General features: G+C 39.3%; 1 protein-coding gene across 7 annotated transcripts in view; it reads right to left on the reverse strand.

Annotated features, from left to right (window-relative positions):
- Nucleotides 1-2670: 2670 nt before the first annotated feature.
- Nucleotides 2671-20417, reverse strand: part of SLC39A9 (solute carrier family 39 member 9) — a 53759-nt gene continuing 36012 nt past the window's right edge. For 3 of the 7 annotated variants that reach the window (XM_032245799.1, XM_032245801.1, XM_032245804.1), the window contains 5 exons: nt 19437-19634; nt 8580-8648; nt 6927-7012; nt 5867-6001; nt 2671-3653 (listed from right to left, as the gene is read on the reverse strand). In XM_032245799.1, the coding sequence (XP_032101690.1) occupies nt 3423-3653; nt 5867-6001; nt 6927-7012; nt 8580-8648; nt 19437-19575 (660 nt within the window). In that variant the 5' untranslated portion in view covers nt 19576-19634 and the 3' untranslated portion in view covers nt 2671-3422. Of the gene's footprint in view, nt 3654-5866; nt 6002-6926; nt 7013-8579; nt 8649-16289; nt 16351-19436; nt 19635-19726; nt 19871-20417 lie in introns of those variants that run through there. The other 4 variants (XM_032245800.1, XM_032245802.1, XM_032245803.1 and 1 more) reach the window with 3 other exon arrangements.

The raw sequence follows: 20417 nt of genomic DNA on the forward strand, positions 1-20417 counted from the left end.
AACAGGTTACATCACTGGTTTTAATTTCATAGCATCTCCAACAGTGCACTTTGAGTGATGTGGACCATTCTGTATTGAGCAGAAATTTTCTAATGCAAGGAAGGTTCCTCTGTAGAACAACTACAGAGGATTCTCACTTAACGCTGCAGCAGTTCTGGATGAATCTGGTCATTATTCTCAGTCTCCCAAGGGGCTCAGGGACCCACAAGGCCGGCACGTTCTTTGGGGGTTTGTGCTGCTGTCATAGAGTTCCTGTGTTCAGTCCCTAGCTACCATGTGTTTCAGGGGCTTAATACACTCCGATGCTGGTGTGTCCTCTTAGTTCTAATCCTTGAAAAAGAGAAAAACCAGGCAGTGACACTTAGAAGTAGGCTGGTAAAAAAAAAAAAATCATAATCACATTTTCTCCTTTCTGCAAAGAAAGGACAACTCAAAACAGCTACTCCCTTTCTTTTCTCTAATGATTCAAAATACCAGAAAAGGGCTGACTTGGCTGTTTTGAACTGGGAAAGAAAAAGGTGAAAGGGGGACAAAGAGAAAACACGTCACCTCTGTAGGTAGTACTGTTTCCAACTATCTACATTCCAGTGCAGAATCTTTGCCTAAAAAAAAATTTGGCAACAGTGTGCACAGGAAAACTGAACCAAACTTGGAACATCACTGCTTTTGTGAAATAAGAACTGACAAGCAATTAACTGGAGAAGTGGGGGGAATGGATCAGTAGTATTCTTTAGCTTAATTTGCCATTTAAGAGAGCACTTGGAATCTGAGGAAAGTCTACCCCTACCAAGGAAAGGGAGTCAAATTGCAATTAAGATTAACTTTGGTTATATGGAAAGATGAATCATGCTTTTCGTCATCAATTGCATCTCTTTGGTAGCCAATATTTCCATCTGTAATCATGGCAGCAACTTAAGTACTGCCAATGTTTTCAAACATGTTACAGCATTAAGGCATCCACATCTAAAGAGGCAGTTTTAAACAAGAGGAAAACGGAAGTGAAATGTGCCAAGAAGTGAACATGGACATGGCCTCTCCTGGAACACTGCCCACCACCACAGCAAGCTCTTCTTCCAGTGAAGGAGGCCTGTGCCATGCTGCTTGGTTCCCTGCTGCCTGAAGATGCATTTGAGCCCTATGAGATTAGTATGGCTATTTCTGCCTACCGACCAGGAGAGAAATGAGTAGTTCCTGAGGCAGCAGCTTTAAAATCTGGGAAAGCCCATTCATAGCTTCTGAGAGCTAAGAGGGCCGTGAAAGGTTTGCTTGTTAATAGTGAAGTCCAGAGGGGAAGGCAAATTTGGAAGTCAGATGGTTCAATCCTTGCCAAAATTCAAGGCTCCATCCAGCAAGATATACTAGCCAAACTTTTAAGCATGATGGCAAGGCACTGCTGAAAGAGGCTTTGGCCAGCAGAACAATTTACTGACCATTGCACACAACAATATGATAGAAAGCACTACTGTCCAAACCAAACCAGACGCTACAATCTGCTATTTATTTCACAAAGTCAGTTTCCAGAGAGAATCTAGGCAACCATATAGTTTGAAGGACCAGATGAAACCTCAAATCTCTCATAAAGTCAGCTGTTACCATCCAATCAAGGAAGTCATTAAGTCATTTGGACTTTCCATCCTATACCTTCTCTTGGTTGTAAAATTGTATGCAATTGTTGCCAGTGACTACATAAAACTGTATCTTATTTGTGCTACTTTCCTCACTGTGGCCAGCAGAGGGCTCACAAGCTTTATTTCCACAGCCGCTGATCCAGTGACAAATTTACAAAGGAAATAAAGAAATCATAGGCATGCTGGCTTATGTGTCATAGAAAACATTTTTACAAACTACTACATCCACTGCCCTGAAGAAACTAGTCTCGGTTCCCCCTTAATGTAATGTGTTTTGAAATGGTACAGAAAATAAAAATAAATTAATAATACAGTATTACACACTTATTTGACAAGACAGGGTTTACACAAATTTTGGCAAATGAGAAAAAAAAATTATCTTAATTTGTTAAACACTTTTGCTATCTCAATTGTTTAAATTACCAGAATATTAGTGATTGTGTCAATTTACACATGACAGAGTGATACTTTAAGGGCCTAACAAAGCGGCATTTGACACAAAGGTAACTTCTTTGAAGGGGGATAAAGAATAAAGATATTATCTTCATCATCACAGTTCAAGAAGTGGTTGTCCTGATAAGAATTCATCTCACACAAATATTAACACCAGCAGTAAGCAGCAAATTGTGGGGAGGAGAGACTAGGGGAAAAGTTAGGAGAAAAGCATGGAAAAGACAAAGAGACAAGAGACACGATTCCAATAAGCTTTAACTCAACAGGCAAACACTTCTTATTTATGATCCATCTTGCTACAGGTGGTTATGTGAGCAGACACCGTGTCCCCTAAGCTGACCTAGTATTTAGGTTCCTAGAGGGATTGCTGATCTGATAAGAGAGACAGAAAAAAAAGACAACTATACATATATATTTTGGTAGTCTTACTTTTAAAGGAGGCTACCATAAAGATATCAATAACCATCCAAAAATCACTTAAAGTTTAATATCCCTTAATTTCCAAAGCTACTTTGTGATCTGACTGTTCCTGAAGGAAAGCCTAGGCCTGAAGCTACTAGAACTTGGCTCCTCTCTAAGAATGTGGAGACAGATATTCTGCAAAGAGAACTTGAAAAGGAATGCTACAAAATACCAGTCACCTCTTTAGAGGCTACTCCCACCCCTCCCGCTCCATTTGATGGAATGGCAGGCTGGATTCAGAGAGGCATGTGCAAAAGGAGCTGTTTAAGTCCCTCTAGACATCCCCTTTAAATGGGTATCTCTTTTGAGTATAAAGTGAGCTTTCAATGTGTCTTGCCATCATTTTCCTGACTCTAATCCCAAATTAACTACAATCACCTTTAGCATCTAAGAGAGTGGGTGCTATGACCTTCCATCAAGGCATATGGCATAGATGCTAAAGCACCAGTCTTACATGGTGGGAACCATGTTAAAAATCAATGGATAAAGTGGCAGAGCCTCTAAACTAAGCAGAAACTGAATTACAGAACACTGTATTTTCATAATTACTATTTTGATGTGAGTATGAAATTCTCCTCTTTTCCTTAAAACTAAATTTCATCTTCCCTGAGAATAGGGTCAAGAGAAACATTAAAACTCAAAATGTCAAGGGCCTTTTCAAAGATAACACAATGGGATGTCTACAGCTAACTGCAACATGTTTCTACTCTAAAAGCTTTTCCATTACTCCGGTTTTAATCTCACCTCCCTCCGGACTCTAGGAATACATGTGGAGATGGGCAAGGCGAGACAAGAGATTGAGGAAGTGAGTAGCTGTTCCTCGCCGGCTGTTCTCACTGGATGGCAAACGGCCTTGGACCGAGGCTGGACCTTGAACATTTAATGCTGGTGTCCTATTGACAGGATGAGGGGAATGAGGCAACCCAGAACCAGGGCTGCCACCTCCAGGCGGCTGAGGCCTCTCCCTCCTGTGGTGTCGGGCTTGTGGCTGTGCCCTATTCCGCCCACCTCAGGGAGGACATGTACTGTGGCAACATAAAGAAATGTCCCGGCAGAGAAAAGCATGGCCACTCCCGTGGCGTTCACCTCGGAAAGGGCTTCTTTACTGCTCTGTGAATTAAGAGAGAAAGGAAAAACTAAGTCAAGTAAAATTCAGGGTCAGGAAGAAGTCCCAATTAAAAAACACTAACTATTCTTGACTGGTGCTGTCTAGGACACTGGGGACATCTAGAGAACAGAGCAATTTTTTTTTTTTTTTTTTTTTTTTTGAGACGGAGTCTTGCTCTGTTACCAGGCTGGAGTGCAGTGGTGCGATCTCGGCTCACTACAACCTCCAACTCCCTGATTCAAGCTATTCTCCTGCCTCAGTCTCCCGAGTAGCTAGGATTTTTTGGTATTTTTAGTAGAGATGGTTTCACCATGTTGCCCAGGATGGTCTCTATCTCCTGACCTCATGATCTGCCCACCTTGGCCTCCCAAAGTGCTGGGATTAGAGGCGTGAGCCACCGTACCCGGCCAAGAATAGAGCAATTTTAAGTTATTCATGGAAAGCTTCCAAATAAGGGTTTAAGAATATCAGTGATATATGCAATTAATTTTTTTAAAAAACTTATTGTAAATCAACAATTTATAATTGTATATATTTATAGGATATAAAGTGACATGATTCATGAGTATAATGTGGAACAATTAAGCTAATTAACATCTGTCATCACAAATATTTATCATCTTTTCTGGTGGGAACATCTGAAATTTACTCTTAGCAATTTTGAAATGTACCACACACTATTATTAACTATGTTTACCACAGTTCCATCATTCTGTCCATCCATCCATCTAACGTATCTGTCTTTAGAGATGAGGTCTTGCTACATTGCCCAGGCTGGAGTTCAGTGGCTATTGACAGGCACAATCGTAACACACTACACCCTGAACACCTGGGTTCAAGCAATCCTCCTGTCTCAGCTTCCCAAGTAGCTGGGACTACAGGTGTGTGCCACTGCTCCTAGCTCACAATTGCTTTTTAAAACTAACTTTAAGTGCTGGTTCAACAGGTTTGGCTTGTATTATTCTTGAGATAGAACTGATAACATAGTATTGCAGATATTAAATTTAAGACATACATTTATTGATTCTACTAATATTTAATAAGCATCATCTATGCACCAGGCTCTGGGCCAAGTGCTTGAGATAAAAGTAATCGAGATGCAGCAGCTGCCCTCATAGAGCTTAGAAATATCTCATAAACTAATCTTTTAAAAACTCATTTCAACCTTTTCTATTAAAAACGTGGACCTGTAGACTAAGACAATTAATTAAAATGCTAAGAAAAGGACATGCCACAGATGCAGCAAGTAACTCCACGTCTCCAGAATTATCAGTACCTTCCTGTCAAAACTTGCACTGATTACTGAAATGACAGAGTAATCTTTCAAAGGGAACAACATACTGTTCACTGAAAGAAGAGAAGGTTCTTCAGGTAAAGGGTTTTTATAACACACTGTTAGCAACTAAGATCAACAAACCCTTGCTTAACAGGAACCTAGCCATTCTTTATCTCATTTTTCATATGTTCCTATTAATACAGGTTTTACTGCCAAATACTGAATTGACTGACACTCAGAAGAATCAATGACCTTTAGAGAGGGCGTCGGGGAAAGAGTTCCCATCAACTAGCCCTGAGTCAGTATGCTTCTAAGATTTTCCTTCAGTTGCCTGCCAGTTGACATTTAGGAGGGTTGTTGCTAAGAACTACAGCCCAGACAGACAGGATTATAAGGCATGGAAAGGTCCAGCTTGGAAGCAGACGAGCACACGTTACCTCAGGTCTGAAGCTATGTTCAGTATAAAGTATTCAATATAAAGAACTGGACAGTCGCTATTTGGTGACGGGAGAGCTGGGAGGAGAAGAGGTTGAGTTAGCTGCTCAGCTGCTGTTCTCAAAGCTGCCATGTGGCTTGTTACTCATGCTTCATGTGTCTACCTCAACATTAAATATGGACGGGTTTGACTTATTAGGTGTCTGTCAAATGAAACTGGCACGGCTGGTTAAGTTACACTATTTTAAATATTGAAGGACAATCATATTTATGCAAATATTCTTGGAACGGATAGGGAAGTAGTTTTCAAATTAAATGAATAAGGAAATGCTAAATTTCTGAAGTGGACAAATTGGAACTAGGATATTTACCCTGTACAATTTTTACTCCTAATTTTATCATTAGTTTGAGAGAGAAACTTATTGGAAAAATTCAATCCTAGAGACCATACGTCCTAAGAGATCAAAGACACTTGTTTAGATAGCTAGGAGTAGATTCGCTTACCTTACTCAGTCCTAAGTATGTCAGCATGGACATAACTGGTGCTGCCAGTGCAAAGACCAGCAAGTGCTTTCTGATTCGATTCCGCTCTAAGCCAGCATGCATCAAGAAGGAAACCAGTCCAAAAGCAGCTGGTGCCTGGAAATAAAAAATAACCTCTTATTATCACTCTAGAAGTATGGATTCCTTCTACGTCAAGAAGTACATGCCATTTGACTATGTTTTCTCATACAAAGAAAAACTCACAAAAGGACGGGCACAGTGACTCACACTTGTAATCCTAGCACTTTGGGAGGTCGAGGTGGGCAGATCACCTAAGGTCAGGAGTTTGAGACCAGCCTGGCCAGCATGGTAAAACCCCATCACTACTAAAAATACAAAAATGTGTGATGGCGGGTGCCTGTAATCCCAGCTACTTGGGAGGCTGAGGCAGGATTATCATTTGAAACCCCGTCTCTACTAAAAATACAAAAAAAATAAATTAGCTGGGTGTGGTGGCACTTGCGCATAGTCCCAGCTACTCGGTAGGCTGAGGCAGGAGAATAGCTTGAACCTGGGAAGTGGAGGTTGCGGTGAGCTGAGATCGTACACTGCACTCCAGCATGGGTGACAGAGCAAGACTCCGTCTCAAAAACAAAACATAACAAAATCCACAAAAACCAAAAAACAAAACCAGGCAGAATACTAAAGCTGAGCTATGCCTTCAGGAGTTAATGTTTACCAAGAAAAAATTCCTATTTGTGTGTGTTTCTTGGACAGTAGAAAAGAGAAACGGTCAAGAAAAGAAAAACACTTTTGAACAAAAATTACTATGAAATATAGAAATCCGAGGAGAATCTGACAGTTTGTGTATATGGCTACACAAAAAAATTGAAACCCATCAAGCAAAAGCTTAAGAAAATGAAACAAGAAGCTTTGTACAGATTTATCCAATTCTCTAAAATGAATAGCAATTATGAAACTAAGAAAAATTTCCCAAATTCCAGAAAAAACATTAAGGACCATGAGAAATTTTAATTATGAAGACACTCAATACCAAACCTTACACCAAAATTTTGCTTACCTTATGTAGCATGATTGCCACAAACACAATTAACTGGACGCTAGTCTGTGAAGTAGAAGCTGCTGCTCCCAAAGCAACACCATCAGCTACATTCAGAAACAAGGAAACATAAAATATCATAAACAACAACAACAGTGTAGTGGCTGAGTGTGTGAGCTTTATAGTCAGGTCCAGCTGGATGCCAGCCTTCTTATCTTTAAAATGTGTTCAATAAAGTATGTATTTCTTAGGGTTTTCCTGAGGATTAAATGAGATAACTTACATAAACAGCTTAGCATCTGGCCCAGACTATTCAATGTTAGTTATTTTGGTTGTTGTTGTTACTGTAAAACTGACATCCAGTTTTCCAACTAATCAAAAAATCCATTGATTAATCAAACTGTAACAAGAGAAATACCAAAGAAGAATTTCAGAGGAAGCATCTCTTAATATAGGTAAAGAAACAAAACAGTCCCATCTACTCGGGAGGCTGAGGAAGGAGGATCACTTGAACCCAGGAGGCAGAGGTTGCAGTGAGCCGAGATCATGCCACTGCACTCCAGCCTGGCGACAGAGCAAGACTGCGTCTCAAAAAAAAAAAAAACATACTAGAACTCTATATAGATGATGAATATACAATGAGTAAACATTGGTTGAATGAATGAAATGTGTTAGAAAATCGTATTATACTGAGAAAGGACCAGGTAACAGTGTATCACCTTTCACATGCCTTTGTCACTGACAGAATTCTACTACTAGGACTAGGTTTGGCTTATGATTCTAAAGTGTACCCTGTCAGCAATGCTGAGACCTCTGCATTCCACCACATACCACTTCTGCTTAAACTGATGCTTTGCATATAGACTGGTAACAGGGCTGTTCTGGACAAAAGTGCCACGGCTCTTTTCCAGATGACATTCTAGAGCAGAGGTCAGCAAACTTTTTCTTAAGGGCTAGACAGTAAATATTTCAGGCTTTGCAGTTACTTGGTCTCTTGCAACTATTCAATTCTGCCATTGTTGCACAAAAACAAAAGAAATGGATCATTGTCATTGTCTATCTCTTCCTTAGCCTCCTGCAACTTTATCTTCATTCTAACATCAGTCGTGTTTGCCTTTCTCCATCTTTTATTGCCATCATCCTAATCCAAATTTTTATCACTCAAACAAACCTAAATTAGCTATAGGTTCCCTACTCCCATTTTCCCCTTATCTAATTCATTGCTATAGACACAGACAATACATACATACATGGTCATGGCTGTGTTCTAATAAAACTTCCTTAATTTGAATTATATAATTTTCATGTGCTACAATATGTTCTTCTTTAAAGAAAAAAAAACCTGCCATGTATGTACCTATGCAACAATCTTGGATGTTCTTCACATATACCCCAAAACCTAAAACGAAACAAAACAAAACATTAAAAAGAATAGAAACCTTGGGGATGCTCTGCAGAGAGGTAGAAAAAAAAAAGTACAAAAACGATTCTTAGCTTGCAAACACCTGACACTGAGCATGCCAGGCTTGTGCTTGTGTTGGAGGACTTCATTAAGTAACCGTTTCCTCAAAGGCCAGTCCAAGAGCATTCAGTGCAGACAGTCCCTGAAATATAAACACTGAGGTCTCCCCTGTGTGACAGAAAACAAAAGGTTCTACTGCAATCCAACCCTACCTGCAGCATGGACGACCAGACCCAGCGTGGTGGTGATTTTGGAATTGCTAGACCTTGCTGCTTCTGGATCTAAAGTGAAAATGAGAAAGACAGCATTAAGTTATGTGTGAGACAGAAACTGTTCAAACAATGATCTAGAGGTGAAAGAATTTTGTGAAAGGTCTTAAAGTAGATTATTTTCCTCACTACCGTCTTTTTTTTTCTCTCTTTTTTTTTGGCGGGGGAGATGGAGTTTCACTGTCACCAGGCTGGATGGAATACAGTGGCATGATCTCAGCTCACTGCAACCTCCACCTTCTGAATCGGCTCCAGGGATTCTTCTGCCTCAGCCTTCCCAGTAGCTGGGAATACAGGCACGTACTACCATGCCCAGCTCATTTTTTTTTTTTTTTTTTGTATTTTTAGTAGAGATGGGGTTTCACTATGTTAGCCAGGCTGGTCTGGAACTCCTGACCTTCAATGATCTGCCTGCCTCACCCTCCTAAAGTGTTAAGATTACAGGCGTGAGCCATCGCACCTGGCCACTATCTTTTTTCTTTCTGATTCAAAGAGAAGCCATCCTGAAGAGGTGGCTAAGAAGGAACTCTTCATTTGACCCAGCCTTCCCTTAAGAAAAATCACTGAAATGTGTAACCCCCAACAACCCCAACTTCCTCCTATTCCTTAATCCTCTTCCTTTACCACTCCAAGGAAAGTGCTCTACGGCCTCTGATCATTTCTTTCCAGACCAATCTAACTGTCATTGCCTATCTCTTCCTTGGCAACCTGTAACTTTATCTGCATTCTAATATGTGTCACATTTTTATTGCCATCATCTTAACCTAGATTTTCATCACTCAAACCTAAATTAGGAATAGATCCCTACTCCTAGACTTTTCCCTAATATAATTCATCTTACACATCCACATCAGATCCATCTTTTGAAAACACCACCCTTAGCAGGGTGCAGTGGCTCATGCCTGTAATCCCAGCACTTTGAGAGGCCAAGGCAGGTGGATCACCTGAGGTCAGGTGTTTGAAACCAGACTGACCAACATGGTGAAACCCTGTCTCTACTAAAAAATACAAAAATCAGCCGGGTATGTTGGCAGGCACCTGTACTCTCAGCTACTTGGGAGGCTGAGGCAGGAGAATCGCTTGAACCCAGGGAGTAGAGGTTGTAATGAGCGGAGATCGTGCCACTGCACTCCAGTCTGGGCAACAAGAGTGAAACTTCATCTCAAAACACCACCACTCTTCTGATGTGTCAGTTAACAGGTAAGAATCTGCTGCTTTTCAAATTCAGGGCAAACTGCCATATTAGGTAGGTTCCTAAGCCCTTTAACAGCTAGTTCCAACTTATTTCTCAATGTCCAGTTTAGTTAAACCAGTTTGTCAACACCATCTAACAAAACATTCTTATTCTCCTTTCCACAAATCTCCTTACCTGTAATTCTTGGCACATACTGAACTTCTCAGCTCATTAACCCAAAACTTAGACATCGTTCAAACTACAGAACCACTTCCCTCAAGAAAGAACAAAATACTGAAGATTAAGCATGGTGGCTCATGCCTGTAATTGCAGCACTTTGGGAGTCGAGGTGAGAGGATCACTTGAGGCCAGGAGTTTGAGACCAGCCTGGGCAATATCATGAGACCCTATCTCTACAAAATTTAAAAAATTTAGCCAAATGTGGTAGTGGTGCATGCCTACAGTCCCAGGTATCTGGGAAGTTAAGGTGGGAGGATCACTTGCCCCTAGGAGTTTAAGGCTGCAGCAAGCTGTGCTCACGCCACTGAACTCTAGCCCAGGTGATAGAGCAAGACCTTGACTCAAGAAAAATTAAAAATAAAAATTAAAAATAAATTTAAAAAATTGATTCTGGCTCAAAACAACTCTCCCTTTGCCTACATCTAGTGATCTATGGGGGACAGTCTCCACATGTGACTTCAAAGGTTCTTCTATATTACCACCTCAGATACAGAAAGCTATTTTTACGTAAATGTTTTATATCCCCAGATGGGCTGTAAATGATAAAGCATTAAATATTCTACTTCTATCTCTTTTCCTTTAACATATCTCACAGAATGTAGCATAGCACTAGGCACATAACAGTTACTTAATAAATCCTTGCTGAAGGGTGAAAATGAGTATTTATGTGTATTAAATTAAGATGTTACTGCTATCATAGGAAACATATAAGTAAATAAAGTTAAAAGATGGGATCATCAGAATGCCAGGTAAAATGACAGATGAATATCAGTCAAGTAAATTACAGGGGATTTAATCTTCTTAGGAGTCCAGCACACGAAAGGAAGGTGTTTACAATGGGAAAGTATACGAGTAAAGTAACAAGTCACCTCTTATTAATAAATGATATTTTCCTACTAAAGTATTGCAAAGATGGGAAGCTAAAGAGCCAGGAAACAGTTAAATGTTACCCTGAATTGGACAACAGTCAAATTACACTGTGTACAAGCTGGCTTTGGCCTTATTTTGTACAAAGACTTGTGGTCTAGTTACACTTAGGATCTTAAAAAATAAGAGGCTTTAAAATTAGAAAGTTTTTATAATCCTATAGAAAAAGACTGCAGTTTAGCAGAAATTAATATACTTTTATTGATATTTTATAATACGTAAAACTCTGCAAAATAAAAACCAGATCATCACACACATGAAAGCCAGCAAAAACAATGACTTCAGAGGTAAAACAGGAGGAAGAATAAAGGAACACAAGCTACATTTAATTCTCTGTGTAGCATTACAGGGTACTACTGGGCCCATACATTTTATTTTTATTTTTTTAGAGACAGAGTCTTGCTCTGTTGTCCAGGCTGGAGTAAAGTGGTCTGATCACAGCTCACTCTCACTTCAGCCTCGAACTGAAGTGATCCTCCCTCCCATCTCAGCCACCTGAGTAGCTGTGACTACAGGCACGTGCCACTATGCCTGGCTAATTTTTAAATTAATTTTTTGTTGAGATGGGTCTTGCTATGTTGTCCAGGCTGGTCTCAAACTCCTTACCTCAAGCCATCTTCCCACTCTGGCCTCCCAAAGTACTGGGATTACAGGTGTGAGCCATTGTGCCTGGCCTGACAATCACCATATATATCTTTAGAATCAGGTTTTTTTTTTTTTTTAAATCATTTGTTAAATGGAAATTTCTTTCAACTTACTGAGGAAAATTTTTATTTTTCATATTTAACATGTTTACATTTACATACATGTTTCAAAAGACAGAAGTGAGTGACCATTTCATCATTTTCCAAATTTCTCTTTGGCAGATCAAGGATTCTGAGAAAGTAGAGATGGTATGGAAGAAAGATACCCTGAGAGAAGGCTGGCTTTGCATCAGCTCGGTCTTCTTCCGTCTTTTCTTGCATAAGCAAACACTCACACAAGTACATACAAACACAGACAGCATGGGATGTTAGAGGGAAACTAGAGCCACTCACCCCTTCCCAGGATCAGAGAACACAGAAAAGATCATTACTTTCCACAGCTACTCTCTGTTCTTGAACTCACAGCACTGTCCTGACCATGAATAAGGACAGGTAGGAGAAATTTACAACTCCCTGAACTACAGGTTCACAAGTGTGAAATTTGACCATCCTCGTTTCTCTCCTCCCCACCTTTTTTTTTAGACACAGGGTCTTCCTCTGTCACACGGGATGAAGTACAGTGATACAATCATAGCTCATTGCAGTCTCAAATTCCTGGGCTCAAGAAATCCTCCCACCTTAGCCTCCCAAGTAACTGGGATTACAGGCACATGCCACTGTGCCCAGCTAATTTTTAAGATTTTTGTGGAGATGGGGTCTTGCTTTGTTGCCCAGGCTGGTCTCGAACTCCGGGGCTGAAGCAATCTTCCCATCTTGGCCTTCCAAATCACTTGTGATTACAGGCGTGAGTCAACATGCACAGTCTACTTTACATTGAAATGACAAGAATCACAAGAAAAATGTCTTGGAGGACAATGTGGCCAACTATGTAATACAGCTAGAGTCCGATACCACCCAATGGTGCTTCTTATTTGCTGTTTGGAATAAGGCACATGAATAAAACCATTTATTCCTAAATCAACTTTCCAAGATAAAATTTTATTTAAAAAAAAAACTATGGAAAAAAATTAGCTGGGCACAGTGGCATGTGCCTGTAATCCCAGTTACTTGGGAGGCTAAGGTGGGAGGATTTCTTGAGCCCAGGAATTTGAGACTGCAATGAGCTATGATTGTATCACTGTACTTCATCCCGTGTGACAGAGGAAGACCCTGTGTCTAAAAAAAAAGGTGGGGAGGAGAGAAACGAGGATGGTCAAATTTCACACTTGTGAACCTGTAGTTCAGGGAGTTGTAAATTTCTCCTACCTGTCCTTATTCATGGTCAGGACAGTGCTGTGAGTTCAAGAACAGAGAGTAGCTGTGGAAAGTAATGATCTTTTCTGTGTTCTCTGATCCTGGGAAGGGGTGAGTGCCTCTAGTTTTTAATACAAGATTAAAAACTGTTCTAGACAAAAAGCATTTTGTTTTGTTTTAAACTTAATCCCATAATTTTTTAAAACCGTAATTTGGAAATAATTTTAAACCTTTAGGAAAGTTGTAAGAATAGTTTAAAAAATTTATATATTTTTTTCTCAGATGGACCTATTGACTAACATTTTGCCCCATTTACTTCATCATTTATACTCATGGTCTCTGTACACACACACATTCTTTTTCCGTAACATTTAAACATTGTACACACACATCAATAACCCTTTATCCCCAGATACTTCAATGTGCATTTTCTAAGATAAAAGATATTTTCTTACATAATAACAGTATAGTTATCAACGTTGATATTTTTCCTAATTTTCTTGCATACTAGAATTTTGTTGATTGCTCAATATTGTACTTCAGGGCCTATTTCCTTTCCAGGAAGGATCCAGTCTAGAATCACACATTTCACTTAGTTGTAACTCTTTAGTCTCTTTTAATCTGGAACATTTCCTCTCCCTTTGACTTATAATATTGCCATTTTTGGATAATACATTCTCCTCCTTTCTTGTTTTTTTTAGTTATAAAAAACTTTTGTGTGTATGTCCTTAGACTATGGGTTCTTGGATGGAATGCTACAAAGGCAATCATGCTTCTCAGGGTATCACATCTAGAGGTGCAGGATATACATCTGTTGCTCACTGTGGTGTTAATTTTGAATTATATCCTGGACATTGCCAACATTATCTCATGGATAGTTGGATTTTGTTATATTCCTCCAAAGAGTAATTTTTTTTGTTTGTTTTGCTTTAAGTAACTTAGTTGGATTAAAACTGCAAACTGTCTTCTGGGTTGCTGCTCAGTTTTCAGTTTCAGCTTCCAAGCACAGGTCAACACACCCAGCTAATTTTTGTATTTTTTGTAGAAAGGTTTTGCCATGTTGCCTAGGCTGCCTCAAACTCCTGGGTTCAAGCCGTCCACCCACCTTGGCCTCCCGAAGTCCAGGGATTATAGGCACGAGCCACTGCATCCAGCCCAGTTTAGTTCATAATTCTCTTCAGTTGAGCTACCTGAAATCTGCCCATGCAAGCATGGTTCAGGGGTCAGCTAGAGACTGAGGCAGTTTATATACAGAATTTGGGGCTGAGTTTCTCTCCTTTCTAGGATTCTTCCTTCTTTTCAGTGCTGTGACTACTGAAACTCCTGAACTCTGTCCTCTGGCCCTTTAAGACAGAAAGGCTGAGTTTTCTATCAGTTTTACCTGTCCCACAGAGGGCTGATTACTAAAAGCAGTAAAAATAGGAAATGCATCCTGTTCCAAGTGTTGACTCCCCTCCAGAAGTTACTTGCTTTGGGTCACTCTCCATTGTTTGTGGTTTTTATGAATTCTGTCCAGCGTTTTTAGTTACCTATGAGGAAGCTGATCTGAGAGCTTACCTGGTCATAACAAAAGCAGAATGCTGGTGACCTTAATTTTGACTATCTGATCAAGGTGTCATCTGATTTCTTCATTTAGTTACTTCTTTCCCCTTGAAGTCGATAAGGAAATAAAAATTTGCCCCCTATATTTAACATTCATTGATGATACACGCCTGAGTCAACCTTTACTGAGGCTTGAAAAAAATGAGTATTTTTCCAACTCCAGCACTCTCTCTATATTTAACAACTGGCATTAAGCATTCTAGGAGCAAGTGCCCTCTCTTCTTCTCTCCCTCTCTCTCTTTTTCTCTACACACGCACACACACACACCCACCCCACAAATGGGTTCATGAATTCTCATTTTATCTTTTTCTTTTTGAGACGGAGTTTCGTTCTTGTCTCCCAGGCTGGAGTGCAATGGCACAGTCTCAACTCACTGCAACCTCCGCCTCCCAGGTTCAAGCAATTCTCCTGCCTAAGCCCCCAGCAGTTAGGATTACAGGTGTGTGCCACTATACCCAGCTAATTTTTGTTAGAGATAGGGTTTCACCATGTTGCCCAGGCTGGTCTCAAACTCCTGACCTTAAGTGATCCACCTGCCTCAGCCTGCCAAAGTGCTGGGATTACATGCATGAGCCACTGCGCCCAACCGGATTGCCATTTTTTTTTAATGGTTTATGCTTTATTACTGTTCTTAATTATGTTGGTGCTCAACTTATCCCAGATGTGGCTGGTGGGAACCCTTTTAAGAGGGTTCCTACATCCTGTGACATGCTCCCACCTTCTTCCTTTGTTTTTTTCAGTACTAGATGTTCCAAGCTCACTTGTTCTTACCCTGCCCCTCTCCGGGAATCAGCCCTGATTCTTCTCTGAAGAGTCTTGGCATGCTCATGCTAGTGGGATGTCTTTATTTCTAGGCCCCATCTGCAGACAGAGCTAGCATGTATATATATATATGTACATATATGTGTATACAAATATATATACATAAACAAATATATTTAGAAATCACGAGTCCAATACCTCCAATTCCAATCCATCCCTATAGGGGTTCTTTCTTGCCTTCCTCACTCTGTACTTGTGTGTTCCTTCTTCTACACTTAGAACCCTGGGTCCACCAACGTTAACATGTGGACCCATTTACTCAATCCTATAAAACATCTAAAGCAGCTTCAGTACTGTTTTGCCCATTCCATTACAAAACAACAACGACAACAAGTTCAGTATGTGTTTACAGTTTCTCTCCCAGCTCCACCTAAGACTAAACATGTATAGTCAAATGCTATATTCATAATTTGCTTGAATTAGCTTTTTTTAATCCCTTCAGTGTGATTTGAAATACAATTCATCTGTTTCCATTAGTGCTCCCATCCTTATTGGTTTCATTCTATTTTTTGAATATGTAGAATATTCACGTTTCCAAAAGTCAGAACTATACCAAAAAGGCATGCTCAGGGAAATATCATGTGCTCCCAAAACTCTTCTGCCCTCTCATATCCTCCACCCCACCCCATGCAGTTAATAAATGTCTTTTGTTTTCTAGCCAGTTCTTCTTATGTTTCTTTTTTGTAAAGATAAGTAGATACAGTTGATCACTGAACATGTAGAGGCTGGAGTGTTGACCCCCTACACAGTCAAAAATCCACATAGAACTTCTGCCTCTGCAAAAACTTAACTGCTAATAGCCTACTGTTGATCAGAGGTCTTAATGATAACAAAGTCGATTAACACGTATTTTATTTGTTATATGTAGTAATACTGTATTTTTACAATAAAGTAAGCTAGATAAAAGAAAATGTTATTTAAAAATTGTAAGAAAGAGAAAATATATTTACTATTAAGTGGAAGTGGATCATCATAAAGGTCTTCATCCTCATCATCTTCACACTGAGTAGGCTGAGGAGGAGGAGGAGGAGTGAGAGGAGGAAGAGAAGGGGTCGGTCTTGCTGTTTCAGGGGTGGCAGAGGTGGATGAGGTGAAGGAAGGGGAGGTAGGAGAGGCAGGGACACTTGGTGTAACTTTTACTGAAAGAAAATCTGTGTATAAATGGATCCACATAGTTCAAACCCATAATGTTCAAGGGTCAACTGTATGTTTTTCTTATTTCCCCTTCCTTCTTATATAAAACATAGTATATGGTAATGATCATTATATTTTTTGCTTTTTTTTTCATTTAACAATATCTCCTGGAAATCTCTCCCTATTAATTCACAGATATCTCAATCTTTATTCTTTTATTTTTTTTTTAGAGCAACAGGGTTTCGTACTGTCACCCAAGCTGGAGTGCAGTTACGCAATCATAGCTCACTGCAGCCTTGAACTCCAGTTTCAAGTAATCATCCTACCTCAGTCTCTCAAAATGCTGGGATTAAAGGGTGAGCCACTGCACCCTGCCTGAATCTTTATTCTTTTCTACAGCTACATGGTACTCCATTATGTTACATACCATAGTTCATTCAGCCAATCTCCATGACATTTAAGTATTTTCCAATGATAAATAATGCTGCATTGAATAATCTTGTGCATATGTATTTTCATATTGGAGCTGTATTCAAGAAAATCCCTAGAAGTGGGATTTTTGGTCAAAGGGTAAATACATGTAGTTTTGTTAGATAGTGTCAAATTTCTCTCCATAGGTATTGTATCATTTTGCATTGCCACCCACAGTATGAGTGCCTATTCTATCATAGCTTTGCCAATCGGTTGTATTGCTAAGCTTCTGAAGTTTTGCCTGACAGGTAAGAAATGGTATCTCAGCATAGCTTTGATTTGCATTCAAATGAAACCGAACATCTTTTCATATGTTTAAGGGCAATTTTAATATCTTATTGTGATTGTCTGTTTGTGTCTTTTGCCTGCTTTTCTACAGATTTTTCTATTGACCAGAGATTCTTAGCCTGGGGTCTACAGAGGTGAAAACAGGTAGAATTCAGAGGATGTCTGTGACTTTAACTTGAAAAAAAATGTGTTTTTATTTTTTACTAACCTCTAACTGAAATTTAGCATTTCCTTTATCTTTCTTTTTTTTGAGATGGATCTTGTTCTCTTGTTCAGGCTGAACTGAATGACCAGTTCATGAGGTTCATGGCTCAATGTAGCCTTAAACTCCTGGGCTCAAGTGATCTTCCCACCTAAGCCTCCTGAGTAGCTGGGACTACAGGCATGCATCATCATTGCTGGGTAATTAATTTTTTTGTAGAGATGGGGTCTCACTATATCTCCCAGGCTGGTCTTGAACTTGAAGGTCTCAAGTGATCCTTTCCCCTCCACCTCTCAAAGTGCTGGGATTATAGGCATGAGCCACCACACCTGGCTGCATTTCCTTTACTTTTATTATCATTATTATTTTTGAGACAGGATCTCACTCTGTCACCCAGGCTGAAGTACAGTGGCATGATCTTGGCTCACTGCAGCCTCAACTTCCTGGGCTCAAGTGTTCCTCTCGCCTTAGTCCCCCTAGTAGTGGGGACTACAGCTGTACACCACCAGGCTCAGCTAATTTTTGTATTTTTTTGTCGAGATGGGGTTTTGCCATGTTGCCTAGGCTAGTGTCAAACTCCTGAACTCAAAAAGAGCCACCCGTCTTGGCCTCTCAAAATGCTAGGATTACAGGTCTTTGTCACTGTGACCGGCCCGGCATTTCATTTAATTATAAATGTAGAAAAAACATTCATAATTATATCATATAATTAGTGTCATATCATAAGTAATATCAGCACTATCTATACTTTACTGCCAGTAGAAATCAGACTAATCAGACAATTTTATGGTTGTAGTATATCTTTAAATTATTGTTTTCACTCATCACTACTTTAAAGACATACAGAACTGCTACCACATTGCATGATTACAGCGTTCCTGTCTGCAGATGCTTGCTTATGTGATGGAGCTGGGCAACTATCAAGCAGCTCCGCACCTAACAGTCACTCAGCCACCAAATAGAGATAGTCACAGGGCTCTCGCATTGGGGACCAAGATATTTATGCTGCTTTCCAATACTTCCTGTCTGCAAAATTCCCTGCTGACATATCTGAAAAAAGATATCTATGAATCAATCCTTGGAGAAGTTTCATAACTCCCAAATTTATTTCTATTACCAGGTGATCAAAGTGTATCATGTATCAGAATCCTTTTTATTAATATAAATCATATTAAAAATGTTGACCTAGCCAAAGATGAATTCATTGATTTTAAATCAAAACAGTTACTATGACTGGAGTTAAATTTGAAAAGTCTTGGAGAATTCTAGTTGTCCTTTAGAGAAGCTTATCATTCCTTAAAAAGCAAGCTACAAATGTGTTTAAGTACATTTGTAAGAAAATACCTTTGTAAATCAAGATTTTCTACACCAGTAACCATCAGAACAAAAACTCAAAATCAACTAGATGTTCAACCTGACATACATGTTGCCTTCTTACAGACTACCTCAAAATTTAATGTTCTTAAGCCAAGCATAGTACTATGTAAAAGCTAGCATACTAATGTACTAGAAAATAAAATTCAACTCTAACTTCCTTAGGATTTAAATGTATTATTTCATTATTTAATGCACTGATAAAAACATACCTTACTATATCACAAATTTGTTCTGTTTTAGTAACTATATTTCAACATAGGTGGCTTTTTCTGTAATCCTATGTACTATGTTTTGTGTATTTAAAAATAATATTCCAATAAAAAGTCCACAGTCTTTAGACTGCCTAAGGGCTCCACAGCAAAAAACTAAGAACTTCTGCCCTAGACTCTCAAACAAATGCGACAGCTTTAAGACAAGCAAAGTAATAAACCACTAAATACTTCCTTGTTCCACATGCCACAACTCAGTATCTCTCCCCACTTAGTTAAATGTTCACTAGAATCTGAGAAGACAAAGAGTTTTAGCACTAAATATAGCCACTGATACAGACTGAAATATTTGATCATTTGTAATTTTCTAAACTGCAAATTTATTGCACTGCCCAGAAAGCCTTGGAGCCACTCACCGTCAGTAGAATGCACATGGGAGTTACCAATCTGGTCCACCAGCAACATGAAAACGAAGCCCAGTACGAGGGAAACACCAATGTAGGCATGTAGCTGTGTGTGGTCGTGGCTGTGCTCATGTTCATGGACAACTGACATTTCTGCTGCTTTGTCTGATGCAATCACATTATGTGTTTCACTTGCTTGGTGGTGTTTTCCTAGAGCAGAATAAACCATAAAGAGAAAAAATGTTTTTCCCCTAAAACCATTTTCATGAAGAAGTTTCCATTCTTTGTATTTCAAGCTCTACTTACTTACTGTAAAGACATCCACTTTCTATATTGTAATCCAGCCAATCATTAACTCCTTCAACTTAAAGTTCATGGTGAAAAAATTCCCAAATGTCTTCTGCCTTTGGCATGCAGACCTTCTGACTGCCTATTATTCTCAAAACCTGGGAAGTGGAAGCAAATCACCATGCAAGAAAGCAATCATATTCCCAAAAGGACATCATCCCTAAATCTTCCTCTGTCTGAGAAATTCATGCCAATCTCATCAGAAACTACACTGTTTTATTCTGATGAAAATAGGCGAATGAAAAGCAGTAACAACAAAAATAATTACAAACAAATTCATCTAGTTTATACCTAGGTTGATACAAACATTTCAAATAAGGAACAAATTGAGTAGAAAATTTTTAGCTTTATAAAGTATCAGCAGACAATCGCCAGCAAGAAACCAAAAGGACAGAGCAGTTTAAGAGGCACATCCTTCAATCTAAATTCATTTCTAGAAATATGGAGGTTGAGAGACTCTGAATTGCAGTAAATGACACCTGGCCGGTTGAAAATCCCAGTTTACGGTAACATATTTTCATTTAAAACATAAATGCTTCAAGGCCAAAATGCTTATCTTTGCTGTATTTAAAAAGTAGAGAATAACATACTAGACATTTATAATTTATAATCAGGTTAAGCAATTTAATCTTTTTTAAAAAAATT

Source organism: Sapajus apella, unplaced genomic scaffold, assembly GCF_009761245.1.
Source record: "Sapajus apella isolate SASKATOON/1434 unplaced genomic scaffold, GSC_monkey_1.0 scaffold59, whole genome shotgun sequence".
Taxonomy (NCBI): Eukaryota; Metazoa; Chordata; class Mammalia; order Primates; family Cebidae; genus Sapajus; species Sapajus apella.